The sequence below is a fragment of the Schistocerca serialis genome, chromosome 3, assembly GCF_023864345.2.
Source record: "Schistocerca serialis cubense isolate TAMUIC-IGC-003099 chromosome 3, iqSchSeri2.2, whole genome shotgun sequence".
NCBI classification, from domain to species: domain Eukaryota; kingdom Metazoa; phylum Arthropoda; class Insecta; order Orthoptera; family Acrididae; genus Schistocerca; species Schistocerca serialis.
The window spans coordinates 679,648,028-679,664,804 of record NC_064640.1 but is presented as its reverse complement, the minus strand read 5'-3'; the positions used below and the strand labels follow the sequence as shown (position 1 = coordinate 679,664,804).

Sequence of the window (16,777 nt, the reverse complement as noted above, 5' to 3'; positions counted from 1 at the left end):
ATCTAGCAGCCCGCCTCTGAATTGCTTCGATGTCTTCCTTTAATCCGACCTGTTGCGGTTCCCAAACACTAGAGCAGTACTCAAGAATAGCGCACACTAGCGTCCTATATGTTGTCTCCTTTATAGATGATCCACACTTTCCTAAAATTCTCTCAATAAGCCGAAGTCGACCATTCGTCTTCCCTGTCACATACCTCACGTGATCATTCCATCTGATATCGCTGAGCAACGTTACGCCCAGATATTTAAACGACATGACTGTGTCCGAACATTTCCGGATTGTTTTTCTTACTCGTCCGCATAATTTACATTTTTGTACATTTAGAGCCTGCTGCCATTCATCAAACCAACTAGATATTTTGTCTAAGTCTTCTTGTATCATCTTCGACACCTTCCTGCACACCACAGCATCATCAGCAAACAACCGCAGCTTGCTGCCCGGCCTGTCTACCAGTTCATTTATGTATATAAAAAATAACAACGGTCCTGTCACACATCCCTGGGTCACTCCTGACGATACCCTTGTGTCTGATGAAGACTTGTGACTTTTTAAAAAAAACTGTTCACGAAAAATGAATTAAATTTCGTTGCTATCGTTCCTGGTGTATCACGTATGGTACTCTATTTAAGATTAAACTTTATTTCTCAATGTGCTGTTTACCAAGCTATTAGATTTACACTGACGAGAAAAAGAAATTGGTACATCTGCCTAATATCATGTGGGGCCCCCGTTAGCACGCAGAAGTGCAGCAACACGAAATGGCATGGACTCGTCTAATGTCTGAAGTAGTGCTGGAGGGAACTGACACCATGAATCCTGCAGGGCTGTCCATAAATCCTAAAGAGTATGAGGGGGTGAAGATCTCTTCTGAACAGCACGTTTCAAGGCATCCCAGATATGCTCAATAACGTTCATGTATGGAGAGTTTGGTGACCTGCGGAAGTGCTGAAACTCAGAAGAGTGTTTTTGGAGCCACTCTGAAGCAATTTTGGAAGTGTAGGGTGTCGCATTGTCCTGATACAATTGTCCAAGTCCGTCGGCATGCACAATGGACATGAATGGATGCATGTGATCAGACAGGAAGCTTGCGTACTTGTCACCTGTCAGAGTCGCATCTACACGTATCAGAGGTCCAATATCACTGCAACTGCACACGCCCCACATAATTACAGAGCCTCCACCAGCTTGAACAGTCCTCTTCTGACAAGAGGTGGCATGGATTCATGAGGTTGTCTCCGTACCCGTACACGTCCATCCGCTCGATATAATTTGAAACGAGACTAGTCCAACCAGGCAACATGTTCCCAGTCATCAACAGTCCAATATCGGTGCTGACGGACCCAGGCGAGTCGTAAAGCTTTGTGTCGTGCAATCATCAAGGGTACCAAGTGAACCTTCGGCTCCGAAAGCCCATATCGATCATGTTTCGTTAAATGGTTCGTACATTGACACTTGTTGATGGCCCAGCATTGAAATCTGCAGCGATTTGCGGAAAGGTTGGACTTCCGTTACGTTCAACGATTCTCATCACACGTCGTTGCTCCCGTTCTTGCAGGGTCTTTTACCGCAGCAGCGATGTCCAAGATTTGACGTTTTATCGGATTCGTGGTATTCACAGTAAACTCGTGAAATGATCGTACGGAAAAATCCTACTTCATCGATATCTCGGAAATACTGTGTCCCATCGCTCGTGCGCCGACTATAACACCACGTTCAAACTCATCTTTACAATCTGTCATTGTAGTAGCAGTAACCGATCTAACAACTGCGGCAGACACTTATTGTCTTATGTAGGCGTTGCCGACCACAACGCCGTATTCTGACTGTTTACATATCTCTGTATTTGAATATGTATGTCTATACAGTTTCCTTGGTGCTTCAGTGTATGTATCTAAAGACTTCAGAATTGTTTTAGTGTTATACTATTGCTTTTCAAGAGTGATTGCAGCCTTGCTCCTGAGTGTGAGCCGTGGGCTGGGTGTGTGTGGGCAGTAGCCTGAAGTGCTTGTGTTGTGTGCAGTGCGGCCGCTGAAGAACGTGCTGGAGACGGCGCGCGAGCGAGGCGCGGCCAAGTTCGTGAGCTACGTGGAGCAGGCGGGGCTGGCCGACGTGCTCGCCGGCGGGCGCGCCGTCACGCTCTTCGCGCCGCTCGACCACACCTTCGACGTAAGTCGCCGCTGCTCTGCCTCCATTTTGGAATTTTATTTTACCTCTCTACTATAGAGACAATCGTGTGAACTTTTACGAGTCATCAGCGTGTCGTCACTAGGTAAGCTTACTGTTTCCAGCTCGGGTGTTAAATGAGAGTTCTCTTTAAATGCTGATAAATGGGAGATAACAACAGACGAAAGAAAGAACCTGATATTATCTGACTGTAACATTAGCGGTAACTTAAAATATTACTGGATTTCCAGTGTGCTACGCGGGTGAGTCAGATGAAAACCTTAAATTTGTAATAACAAATCGAAATTTCGCGTCGTTATCCTGTAAGTTGGTAAGCGTGTTACAAACAGCGTGCAGAAGGGCCTGTAGGTGGCAGCATAGTGCAGGTGCACACGTACCGTCGCTGTATCAGTATAAAGATGGCCGACTCACTTGCGACTTGTGGCCAAAGAGCGGCGTAGTATGCTGCTGCTGGCCTGCCTGTAAACAGGTTTAAAAATAACAATAAAGAAAAAAAATTGCTACTTGCACCAGGGAAGAACAGCGTTCTGTTATTCGCTTTTTGCGCAGAGAAGGTGTGAAACCTACTGAAATTCATCGACGAATGAAGGTTCAGTTCGGTGATGCATGTTTGTCACAGCAGCAAGTCTACGAATGGAGTAGGAAGTTCGCAAATGGTGTGACTTCAGTTGAAGATGCTCCTCGTCCAGGTCAGGCACAAGGAGTTGTGACTCCACAGAACATTGCAGGAGTTGAAGCCATAGTGAAGGAAACCGGCAAGTGGCACTGAATGACATTGCAGCATGTTTACAGATTAGTCATGGGTCAGCACACTACATTGTGCATGATGTGCTCCAGTTTCACAAAGTGTCTGCAAGATGGGTGCCACGGCAGCTAACTCCTGAAATGAGATGGTTCAAATGGTTCAAATGGCTCTGAGCACTATGGGACTTAACATCTGTGGTCATCAGTCCCCTAGAACTTAGAACTACTTAAACCTAACTAACCTAAGGACATCACACACATCCATGCCCGAGGCAGGATTCGAACCTGCGACCGTAGCAGTCCCGCGGTTCCGGACTGAGCGCCTAGAACCGCTAGACCACCGCGGCCGGCCCTGAAATGAGAGAACGACGTGCTGATGCTTGTGAAGAATTTCTTTGGCGCTTTGAACGGGAAGGTGATGGCTTCCTTGCATGAATCGTTACTGGGGACGAAACCTGGGATCACTTCCACCAACCGGAAACGAAGAGAGCGAGCAAGGAATGGCGTCATTCCTAATCACCAAAACCAAAGAAGTTTCGAACAGAACCATCAGCAGGGAATTTTATGCTGACACGCTTTTGGGACAAAAAAGGCGTCATTTTGGAGCATTACATGCCTAGAGGGACCACTGTCACCAGTGCATCATACACATATCTCCTAAAAAATAATCTGCAGCCTGCAATCAAATCAAAGCGACGTGGATTGCTGTCAGCAGATGTCCTTTTTCAACATGATAACGCAAGGCACTACACTGCCCGTACAACAGTTGCAACAATCACAGACCTCCATTTTGAGTGTCTTCCTCATCCATCATACTCAACAACCTTGCCCCAAGCGATTTCCATATGTTTGGACCACTCAAAGACACAGTGGGAGGAGAGAAGTTCCGTTCTGATGAAGAGGTACGCCACGCGGTGCATGAATGGTTGCGCAGACTACCAAAAGATTTTTGTTCTAAAGGACTTTATGAACTTTGTAAGCGCTGGAGGACTTGCATTGAGAGTGGGGAAGATTATGTTGAAAAGTGATACAGCTTTGTACCACTTCTGCACAATAAATAATATTTTAAAAAAATACTTAAGGTTTTCATTTGACTCACCCTCGTATATTAACTGCAGCCGCGTGGAGTGGCCGCGCGGTCAGACGTGCCATCTCACGTACTGCGCAGTCCCTCCCGCCGGAAGTTCGAGTCCTCCCTCGGGCATGCGTGTGTGTGTGTTGTGCTAACCATAAGTTAGTTTTAGTAGTGCGTAAGTCTAGGGACCGATGACCTCAGCAGTTTGGTCCCTTAGGAATTCACACACATGTGAGCATTTTGATTAACTGCAGGATAGCAACTTGCATTAGCCAATTCGATATAGAAACAGCCAAAGTTGCAAGATTCGCTTTTTATTTAACTGGCAACAAGTTTCGATTTACGTGAAACCATTTTCAAATCATCCTGCGGGACGGAATATTAAAATTACAAATTATTCGATAAAATATTACAAAAATTATTGCGTGCATTTGACAAGACACAGAATATATCGTACCGGTACATACTTACCAGACAGGCAATACAATATTTTCCGAAATAGAATGTAAAACATGTCAAGATTTTACACATACCTACAACAAAGCCAAGTTTAACAGAAAACGGTGACAGAACATATATACACTCCTGGAAATGGAAAAAAGAACACATTGACACCGGTGTGTCAGACCCACCATACTTGCTCCGGCCACTGCGAGAGGGCTGTACAAGCAATGATCACACGCACGGCACAGCGGACACACCAGGAACCGCGGTGTTGGCCGTCGAATGGCGCTAGTTGCGCAGCATTTGTGCACCGCCGCCGTCAGTGTCAGCCAGTTTGCTGTGGCATACGGAGCTCCATCGCACTCTTTAACACTGGTAGCATGCCGCGACAGCGTGGACGTGAACCGTATGTGCAGTTGACGGACTTTGAGCGAGGGCGTATAGTGGGCATGCGGGAGGCCGGGTGGACGTACCGCCGAATTGCTCAACACGTGGGGCGTGAGGTCTCCACAGTACATCGATGTTGTCGCCAGTGGTCGGCGGAAGGTGCACGTGCCCGTCGACCTGGGACCGGACCGCAGCGACGCACGGATGCACGCCAAGACCGTAGGATCCTACGCAGTGCCGTAGGGGACCGCACCGCCACTTCCCAGCAAATTAGGGACACTGTTGCTCCGGGGGTATCGGCGAGGACCATTCGCAACCGTCTCCATGAAGCTGGGCTACGGTCCCGCACACCGTTAGGCCGTCTTCCGCTCACGCCCCAACATCGTGCAGCCCGCCTCCAGTGGTGTCGCGACAGGCGTGAATGGAGGGACGAATGGAGACGTGTCGTCTTCAGCGATGAGAGTCGCTTCTGCCTTGGTGCCAATGATGGTCGTATGCGTGTTTGGCGCCGTGCAGGTGAGCGCCACAATCAGGACTGCATACGACCGAGGCACACAGTGCCAACACCCGGCATCATGGTGTGGGGAGCGATCTCCTACACTGGCCGTACACCACTGGTGATCGTCGAGGGGACACTGAATAGTGCACGGTACATCCAAACCGTCATCGAACCCATCGTTCTACCATTCCTAGACCGGCAAGGGAACTTGCTGTTCCAACAGGACAATGCACGTCCGCATGTATCCCGTGCCACCCAACGTGCTCTAGAAGGTGTAAGTCAACTACCCTGGCCAGCAAGATCTCCGGATCTGTCCCCCATTGAGCATGTTTGGGACTGGATGAAGCGTCGTCTCACGCGGTCTGCACGTCCAGCACGAACGCTGGTCCAACTGAGGCGCCAGGTGGAAATGGCATGGCAAGCCGTTCCACAGGACTACATCCAGCATCTCTACGATCGTCTCCATGGGAGAATAGCAGCCTGCATTGCTGCGAAAGGTGGATATACACTGTACTAGTGCCGACATTGTGCATGCTCTGTTGCCTGTGTCTATGTGCCTGTGGTTCTGTCAGTGTGATCATGTGATGTATCTGACCCCAGGAATGTGTCAATAAAGTTTCCCCTTCCTGGGACAATGAATTCACGGTGTTCTTATTTCAATTTCCAGGAGTGTATAACTACTAATATACTACCTCTGGTCCCACAAGGGTTCCTCAGGTAGGGGTGACTTTCCTGGGTGTAGAGAATGACTTATTACAACTTCCATTCGTCAAGCATAAAGCAGTTAATGCAATAAAAGTACAAGTAACTACCACACTTAAGCTCTTTGAATTTTTTTCAAAAACAGATGAATTTTAAATCTTTACTTGTGAAGTGTCATTTAAAATGGTTTTTATAATTATATATTCTGTTAGATTTGTTTCTGATTAAATATTTTACGATTATGATGTATTTCAAAAGGTGATGGTAATTTGGTTCCTTTCCACATTATGATGTTACAAGTCGCTATAGAATACGACTTTTGTTTGTATACGCCATATGTGGAGCTGCTGTTGTTCACTGTTCATTGGTTTTAAATACCTTGCTGTTTTTGAAAAAAAAAATATTAGTACGGAAGGCAAATGGAAGCTTATATTTGTTAGGGGAATTATGGAAAATTGCAGTGCAAGTGGCAGACAAACCTCATACAGGCCTCCTTTGAGACTTATTCTAAAGTACTGCTTGAATATTCGGAGCCCAATCAAGCAGTTCTTTCCACAAACGCCGAAGGAACGCAGAAAAGCGGTTCTACCCTCGTAAGAGGTCAGTATAGCTCATTAAAAATTTAACAGAGATACTCTGTAAACCGAAAAGAAAATTTCTGGAAGGAACCGGATATTGTTTTCGCGAAACACTGTTAGATAATATTAGAGGATTAGTATTTTACTGTCTGTATCAGAAAAGCGAGATCAAAGCACGTACTGAGGCGTAGTATCATTCTCCCTCTCTCAGTAATTGAGTACAATGGACATGGAGTGGCTAATATTAGTAGGAGTACCCTTCGCCTTGCATTACAAGGTAGTACCCCAAAGATTCGAGAAGTGTGTCCTATACAAGGCATTCTTTTGGACAACAGAGCAGCTACTGCAAGCAACAAATTTTGCATTTCTTCTCCTGAAATTGCGTTTCGCCCTTGAGCCTTACCACTCAAAATATTATCAGGTTCACTGGCCAACCTTATGTGGCCGCCAGATATTGGTTACTGTATGGTCGGCTATACATCACATTGGAGAACAATTTTGCAGATGTCAGGGGCAGCAGCAGAACGGGAATTGAGGAAAAGAGTGGAGCCGTTTGGTCAAATTTGGTGAATTAGTCTAAAAACACAAAACCTTCACTATTAATCAAGTAATGTTTCTTCTAAGGTACCTTTCATATGCCTTCGAACTACAAAAAATTCGTAATAGTGGTCATGTAGCAAGTCTCTGAGGAAGGCTACCGCTGTCTCTCTGAAGACTTTCATTCCTCTCTCATTACGGAAAGAGTTATCGGAACTATATTTCCTCTCTAATTACTTTCTGTGGTGCAACCCAAGAAATACAGTAACCAGCTGCCCAGACGCTTTTCGGACTTTCAGCCATCTCGAGCTGGCGTAGGCGGCCACTCGGCGATTACTGCGCTACGACAGAGCATCAGTGAACCTTACAGTGTGTGCGCTACGTATTCAAAGGAGGAAAAGGAGCCATAAATTACAGGACGAAAGGCAGCTGCAACATGCAAAAAGCTGTCTATGAAAACCTTGTACTGACGGCGCGAAACTACACAAAATGTGGCTGGATGCTGTATTTCTTCTTAGTAACTGAACCCAGTCACGGAACTCAGTTACCATTAACATGGATAAGTACTTACTTACAGAAGTTCGCCACTTCCTTGTTATATTCAGAATAACAATTTCTTCCACTATTTTAAGAATGTGTACCGTTCTAAATTTGCTCTTTTCTCTTTAAAGATACTTCACTGCACCTCATAGTATAGAGCGGTGTGTAACAGCCCTTCTCCTAAATGACATATTGTGAAGAGAGTTCCCTGTTGGCTGTGCGCTCTCACTAGTATTACAGTCACTATCTGATGTCTGTGCATGAGAAGCGATCCTCCTACTTTGTCTTACTGCAGTTTCTCTGGTTCCGCTATTTCTGTTCAGAATACACACGAGATTACAAACGTTTAAATTTGTTATGCTGTGATCACTATCAGTCGCATTTGTTACAGCACTTTGGCAATCTATTCGTGAAGATGCTACTCGCGAGAATCATATCATTATTCGTTATAACGTCTGCACTACTGGAGAATGATGGAAATGGGCTTGGCAGAAACAGTTTATCCATTTCCAGTGCTCTCTTTTTCATCCCGTGTGCATAGCTGGGCACAAGACAATTAATTTGTTAATCGTTAATTAACAAAGTTAACTTTTCGAGTAACGGATTAACTTTTAATTTTAGAAAACGTTAACGGATTCTAACTTTCGTTAACTTTCTTTGCGTTCGTTAATCGTTAATTAGGCACCGACTATTTACAACAAAAATGACGCTACGCATCCCGCGGAAACATTGTCCGGACAAGTTTGGGTCATGTAGGTGGTGCGCTCGATTGATGTAAACAATCGAGTGCGAGCGAGAATAACTGGATGTTTGCTGTTTATTGTTGTTTGTTTACTGAGTGCGCACTAATAATTAATTACTACTTTTTGTTAGTGGATTGACTGTGGAAACTAAATCATGGCATCGCATTCTAGCTCTCACAACCATCTAAAGAGGAGCCATCTGTAAAAAGTGAAGCCCAGAGTCTAGTAAAAAATAAATAAATAAATAAATGTCCGCAGCTCGTGGTCGTGCGGTAGCGTTCTTGCTGCCCACGCCCGGGTTCTCGGGTTCGATTCCCGGCGAGGTCAAGGATTTTCTCTGCCTCGTGATGACTGGGTGTTGTGTGATGTCCTTAGGTTAGTTAGGTTTAAGTAGTTCTAAGTTCTAGGGGGCCATAGATGTTAAGTCCCATAGTGCTCAGAGCCATTTGAACCAATCTAGTAAAAATGTCACTGGACATAAAGTCAAGAGACTCATGATGCGGTATTTCTTGGGGAACAGGTTTTAATAAATGTATTCATTAAATATAACTTTCTATAGGCAAAGATAATTTGTCTCCTAAACGAGCCTCCCTCTCGGATGAAAACTACAGCATGTTGATGTTCATGAAGGGAAATATGCACGTTATGTCAGATACTAACTGATTCTCCTGTATTTTGATTCTTCCCTGACTTAACATTGATAACTAATTAATCATTAAACTAAATGATTAAATCATTAAATTTTATTTTTATGTACCTTCGATATACTATATACTTTCCAATCAAAAGATTTTTAAATGGAACAACAAGTTCACTGTTACCAGTCACCGTTTTATTTATTTCCACGACGCGTTTCGAAGGTTTAAAACTCCATCATCGGGTGGATTTACATTAGTAAGTATTACATTTGTGTGTGTGTTGTGTTACGATTTTTTGGAGAAACTTGTGGCACTGCCTAGTGGAGAAACGAGACACTATTTCAGAATATGGTTTAGGATTACTTTTGACGAAAAATTAAACTGATATCTAATGGTAAACATTAAATAAGTAAACTACAGTACCTTCAGTGATCACAGGTTCCTTTTGCTATCGTTACACATCACATGTATACTGCCACATTTGTAAACAAATATGGCGTCTGGAATCAGCTGGGTACAAGGTTCGTATAGCAGAGGTGAAGACATAATCGCAAAGTGCAAAGAATATACACCATAACAATATTATTACAGAATAATTGCATTAAGCATTTGGCGGTGTTTGTTTTGAGGTGTCAAATACATGTGTGTGTACTTCAGGTGGTATATAAATCCAATTCTGACAAGTTAAAACAGCAAACATTCGTACTCGTTTATACAATCAGGTGAAATGTTGAAATGGCTTAAGCTTCATACTTATTGATAACAATTAGGTGAAATGTTACAGACTGTAATTACAATGATCATATTGGCTATAACAGTAAAATCATACATACATTACACTCTTTGATTGGAGTTAATAAACAGATGTGAAGTGAGGGGCTGGAGGCAGAAGGAGAGGTAGAGAGAGAGAAAGAGAGTGTGTGTGTGTGTCTGTGTGTGTGTGTGTGTGTGTGTTAATGCTATAAAATATGCAGATAGATATACATTTGTGCCAGTAGTTGATGTACATACAGTTTTAAGCTGACAAGTGGTACAAGCTGTTGGTGTGATGAATTATCTGTGAATGAGGTCAATCTCTTGTACTCTTGGCAGCTGTCAATATTTATGGTAAATATTAGGGGTGTGTGTGTGTGTGTGTGTGTGTGTGTGCGTGTGTGTGTGTGTGTGTGTGTGTGTGTGCGCGCATTTTTATGAGTGTAGGCAGTTGCTGAAAACGGAGATGCTACTATTGTAAATATTGTCATTTTTGTCATTTAAGATGGATTCTGGTTGTTTCATTTGATGTTTGTATATTTGGAGTGTTTCAAGGATGTCTAGTTTTCTGCCTTTTGGTTGGATGTGTAAGATGCTAATACTTGTGTTGTTAACATGGTGTTTTGTTTCATGCAGGTGGGTAGCTATTGCTGATGTGTGATATTTTTTGTTTTTTAGTGCTGCCATGTGTTCCTTGAACCTAATCTCAAATGATCTGCCTGTCTGGCCTATGTAGAAGCAGTCACAGTCCAAACATTCAATTTTGTACACACCTGTGTGATGAAGTGGGTTTCGTGTGCCGATGTTGTGGGGTAACTTCTGTCCAATCTTGTTGTCTGTTATAAAGGATATGCTTATGCCTTTCCGTTTGAAGACATTGGCAATCTGGTATGAAATGTTACCCAGAAAGGGGATTGTATGGAAGGTGTTATTTTCTTTTTGTTTTTTGTGTTGTGATTCCTTTGCCATTATTGAGTGTTTTAGGGTGTCTACTAAGGAGCTGTTATAACCATTTTCAATAGCTGTTTGTTTTATTATTTCAATTTCTTGATCACATTTATCTTCTGAGAGTGGTAGTTGGAAAGCTCTATTAATCATGTACCGGAAAGCTGCCATTTTGTGTGCTGCGGGGTGGCAAGAGGAGTTGTGGATTGTGGTATGTGTTGTGGTAGGCTTCCGATAAATTTCAAACTGATGTCTCTTATTCTTTATTCTAATGGTAAGGTCTAAAAAATTTATACTGTCGTCTTTTTGGTGTTCAACTGTGAATTTTATGTTTTCATGGGAGTTGTTGAAAAACTGATTCAACTCACTGATGTCATCTTTAGTGCCTTGGATTAAAATGATGGTATCATCTTCATATCTGTAGTAGTAGATGATATTTTTGAGGAGGGGGTGATTGGAATTCAGGATTTTGTCTTCTAGGTTACTTATAAATATTTCTGCTAGCAATCCGGAAAGATTTGAGCCCATTGCCAGACCATCTGTTTGTTGGTAGATTTTATTGTTAAATTTAAAATAGTTGTGTGAAAGTGTGAATTCAAGCAGGTTCATTAGTTCATTAATGTGAGTTGAAGGGATATTTTTGTGTTTATGTAGGTTGGCATTAATTATCTGTAGTGTGTGATCTATTGGCACAGAGGAATATAGGTTTTGTATGACAAATGAGGCAAGTGTGGCTTCATCAGGTACTTGTATGTTTTTGACATATTGTGTAAATTCTGTTGTGTTTTTAAGTGTTCTCTCATTATTGAATGTGTATGTTTGTTTGAGAATTCTGAAGAGTATTTTATTGAGCTTGAATGTTGGGCTGTTCCTACAGTTCACTATGGGCCTGATGGGGGTTCCGTTTTTGTGGATCTTTGGTTGTGATCTAAGGCAAGGTGCTTGTGGGCTCATTGTTACAATGTTTCTTGCTTCTTGGATGGTGAGTAGGAAGTTAATGTTGTTTGAAATGTGTTTAATCTCCTTTTGTATTCTGGCTGTTGGATCTTTATGTATTTCAGTTATGTTGCTGGTTTGGAAGAAGTCTAAAGTTTTTTCTATGTATGTTGTTCTGTCCATTACAACAAACAGCTATTGAAAATGGTTATAACAGCTCCTTAGTAGACACCCTAAAACACTCAATAATGGCAAAGGAATCACAACACAAAAAACAAAAAGAAAATAACACCTTCCATACAATCCCCTTTCTGGGTAACATTTCATACCAGATTGCCAATGTCTTCAAACGGAAAGGCATAAGCATATCCTTTATAACAGACAACAAGATTGGACAGAAGTTACCCCACAACATCGGCACACGAAACCCACTTCATCACACAGGTGTGTACAAAATTGAATGTTTGGACTGTGACTGCTTCTACATAGGCCAGACAGGCAGATCATTTGAGATTAGGTTCAAGGAACACATGGCAGCGCTAAAAAAAAAAAAAATTATCACACATCAGCAATAGCTACCTCCCTGCATGAAACAAAACACCATGTTAACAACACAAGTATTAGCATCTTACACATCCAACCAAACGGCAGAAAACTAGACATCCTTGAAACATTCCAAATATACAAACATCAAATGAAACAACCAGAATCCATCTTAAATGACAAAAATGACAATATTTACAATAGTATCATCTCCATTTTCAGCAACTGCCTACACTCATAAAAATGCACACTTATACACACACACACACACACACACACACACACACACACTTTCTCTTTCTCTCTACCTCTCCTTCTGCCTCCAGCCCCTCAGTTCACATCTGTTTATTAACCCCAATCAAAGAGTGTAATGTATGTATGATTTTACTGTTATAGCCAATATGATCATTGTAATTACAGTCTGTAACATTTCACCTAATTGTTATCAATAAGTATGAAGCTTAAGCCATTTCAACATTTCACCTGATTGTATAAACGAGTACGAATGTTTGCTGTTTTAACTTGTCAGAATTGGATTTATATACCACCTGAAGTACACACACATATATTTGACACCTCAAAACAAACACCGCCAAATGCTCAATGCAATTATTCTGTAATAATATTGTTATGGTGTATATTCTTTGCACTTTGCGATTATGTCTTCACCTCTGCTATACGAACCTTGTACCCAGCTGATTCCAGACGCCATATTTGTTTACAAATGTGGCAGTATACATGTGATGTGTTACGATAGCAAAAGGAACCTGTGATCACTGAAGGTACTGTAGTTTACTTATTTAATGTTTACCATTAGATATCAGTTTAATTTTTCGTCAAAAGTAATCCTAAACCATATTCTGAAATAGTGTCTCGTTTCTCCACTAGGCAGTGCCACAAGTTTCTCCAAAAAATCGTAACACAATACGCACACAAATGTAATACTTACTAATGTAAATCCACCCGATGATGGAGGTTTAAACCTTCGAAACGCGTCGTGGAAATAAATAAAACGGTGACTGGTAACAGTGAACTTGTTGTTTCATTTAATGTTAATAACAGTCACGGTAAAGCCTAACCTAAAAATGTTCGCATTTAAAGCAAAAGATTTTTATTCAAGCAACGGTAATATGTTTGATTCACTTTCTCATTTCACTACAAAATGGTTCAAATGGCTCTGAGCACTATGCGACTTAACTTCTGAGGTCATCAGTCGCCTAGAACTTAGAATTAATTAAACCTAACTAACCTAAGGACACCACACACATCCATGCCCGAGGCAGGATTCGAACCTGCGACCGTAGCGGTCTCGCGGTTCCAAACTGTAGCGCCTAGAACCGCACGGCCACTTGGCCGGCCATTTCACTACATCCAGAACATAAAGTTTCCTATTACGAGTTAACGATTAATGATTAACTTCTGATAAATCTCCTGTAAAGTAACGCTTTAATGTTCTTACCTTTTTTTAGTAACGGATTAACGATTAGCGAGGTTAGCTTTCCGATTAATGTTTCCCAGCTTTGTCTGTGTGTTATTGTTCCATACAGGGAGTTTGGATATAGTGTGCACAAGTTCATATATACTTATGTAAGTGTTGTTAAGCTTAATGTAGTGAACTTCTGTGATACACAACGTTTACAAAATGTTACCGACAAACGTCGAGGGGTTGTATTGAAAGTCTTGAAGAACAGATTGAGGACAAGAACTCATTACGAAATACACTGCGCAAAAGAATTAAAGAGTCACTCTTTTGCAACCTCTTCGTTTTCCCCCAGTCCGACGCAGCAGTGCGTAATTTGGCTCAAACGTGTCTACGAATGTCTTCTGCAATGGTGCAAAAGTGTGGCGCCCTGCGCCGGCTGCTGTGGCAGAGCGGTTCTAGGCGCTTCAGTCCTGAACCGTGCTGCTGCTAGGTCGCAGGTTCGAATCCTGCCTCGGGCATGGATGTGTGTACTGTCCTTAGGTTAGTTAGGTTTAACTAGTTCTAAGACTAGGGGACTGATGATCTCAGATGTTAAGTCCCATAGTGCTCAGAGCCATTTGAACTATTTTTTTCCTCAACCCGGCCGGGAATCGAACCCGGGACTCCGCGATCCAGAGGCAGCGACGCTACCCACTATACTACGAGTTGCGGACTCTGTCGGTGGGCCTGACAACATTCAGGACGTCGGATTGCATCGAATGCATCCACGCATGCCACAGCATTGCTGAGACGGCCAGGTCTAATCAGTCAGCGTACCAACTCTCGTTTTCAGCCGTAAGGGTGGCATAGCGGAATGTTTTTGCCCTATATCTTAGACGATCTGTAGAGTCGTTTCTGTTACTCCTCGAAGTTTTGTTACAGGGTGTTACTGTTACACAGGAGCTGTCCCGGGAGGAGCGCGCGCGCCTGACGGACCAGTCGCTGCTGCTGTACCACATGGTGTCCGGACGCGTGCCGTCGCAGCACTTCCGGGCCGACCTGCTGCTCGAGTCGCGCTACACCGGACATCACCTGCGCGTCAACAAGTACGCCAGCGGGGTGAGCACTCTGACACATCAAACGCTAGCGTATCTATCTTCCATGTCTGTGAGTTACTACTCCTGTTGCACACAAAATGTGTCATACACGAGATCTTTGGGTACGTTTACTCTGCAGCCTCGCTGACCATTGTTAAATATCGCATCTCGCTGCTCTCCGGGAGTCTTCAGCATCGCTATTTGAATGGATTACTTGTGTAGTGTTGGCTGAAGAGCCAACACCGTGTTACTAGAGGAGGCCGAAAGCACGCGTTTTAGCTCACGCAGGATGGCGTGAGGAGGGAAAGACTATATTGACGTGAGGTCTGGAACGTGACAAGGAATTAGAATTCAGAAAGCGGAAGAAATTAGTTTGATACTTAACTTTAATCCATTAAAGATGAACGTCGCTCTTGACGGTACATGATTCACAATATTATCTGTTCAGATTATAGTAACTGAACATGGCGCCTTGCTAGGTCGTAGCAAATGACGTAGCTGAAGGCTATGCTAAACTTTCGTCTCTGCAAATGAGAACGTATGTAGACAGTGAACCATCGCTAGCAAAGTCGGCTGTACAACTGGGGCGAGTGCTAGGGAGTCTCTCTAGACTAGACTTGCCGTGTGGCGGCGCTCGGTCTGCAATCACTGATAGTGGCGACACGCAGGTCCGACGTATACTAACGGACCGCAGCCGATTTAAAGGATACCACCTAGTAAGTGTGGTGTCTGGCGGTAACACCACAACTTGTACTGATGTGAAACGAAAACTATATTTTCTGGGTCATTTGGCGATAGTAACAGTCGCTCGTTCGCTTGGCAAGAGAAAGAAGAGTCGGTGTAGATGGCCCCTTCGAATGCAGTATACACTGTAGAAACTTTCATTAGTTCTCATAACAGCTCAAAAATTCTTGAGAGAATTTTTTCAGGTTCGAATGTCGAACGCAGTTTTCTATTTTATTTAGGGCTGAATAACACTTAGACAGTTTTTTGTTCTACTGATTTTTATTTGTATGAACTAGTTTTCGGCTTATTAGGCCATATTCAGATAACTACTGGCTATTGTTTACAAGGAGCTTGTGTTCTTACGAACCAAACATTCTGGACTAAGATACAGCGCACTTACATACGATCTTTAATTGTGGTATTGTCTTTGGAATTGTCAAACGTGTCTTTTGAATTTTTGTTCTGTAAAACTGTTCTTTAACGTAATAAATCACATTTTATGGTTTGTCAGTACCATGTATAACAACAATTAGAATTATTTACAGTACACATTATTACAAATTTACAATTTTTCGGTATTTGTTGTGAACAGTTGCACTGGGCATTAATTGTTGGTTGTACAACAACGACGTTTTCTTTGGCGGTTACATTTTGTTATTAGAAAATTGCGCATTAATATATACCAAATATTATAATGTTACAGTTGAGTTACAGTTAGGAATGTAAACACATAAGGAATATTACATTATATTGGGGTGTGAATTTGTTTACTATTGGGACACTTTATGGTTAGTAGCAGGTTTACTTTATTGTGTAAAGGTTAAGAGTGGTGATGTGCTCAGTTGCAATTGGTCATTTAGGACCAGCCGGGGATTTAGGGCTAAGTGTTTGTTAATTTCAAGTGCTTCTAGTACGCTGAGTTTTCTGCCTTTGTTGGCTATATGTAGCATTTCTGTGTGTGTTAGATATTTGTGTCCTTCTTTGAGCACATGTTTGACCAATGTACAGTTTATTGCAGTCAGTGTAGGTTATTTTGTAGACCCCACTGTTGCTTAGTTTATCTGTTTTGTCCTTGCTGTTGAATAGGAGATTAGCTGTAGTACCTCTTACATAAAATGATATTTTATACTTTTGGGCTTTCAGTGTTTTGGCTAGTTTGTCTGACAGCTTACCTAGATTTTCTATTTTATTTTAAATATTTCTGAACCATAAACAGACATATGAGATGAAACCTAAAATTACTAATACAAATTTTATGCAAGACGCATTAGTAGGCTTACTCATTCTGAGGTATAATTTTGTA

The 16,777-nt window shown here is 42.5% G+C and overlaps 1 protein-coding gene across 1 annotated transcript in view; it reads left to right on the top strand.

Annotated features, from left to right (window-relative positions):
* LOC126470561 (transforming growth factor-beta-induced protein ig-h3-like) overlaps positions 1 to 16,777 on the top strand; it is a 367,429-nt gene that overhangs the window by 246,375 nt on the left and 104,277 nt on the right. Inside the window, exons 4-5 of the mRNA XM_050098498.1 lie at positions 2,022 to 2,167; positions 14,612 to 14,770. Coding sequence (XP_049954455.1) covers positions 2,022 to 2,167; positions 14,612 to 14,770 — 305 coding nt within the window. The remainder of the gene's footprint in view (positions 1 to 2,021; positions 2,168 to 14,611; positions 14,771 to 16,777) is intronic.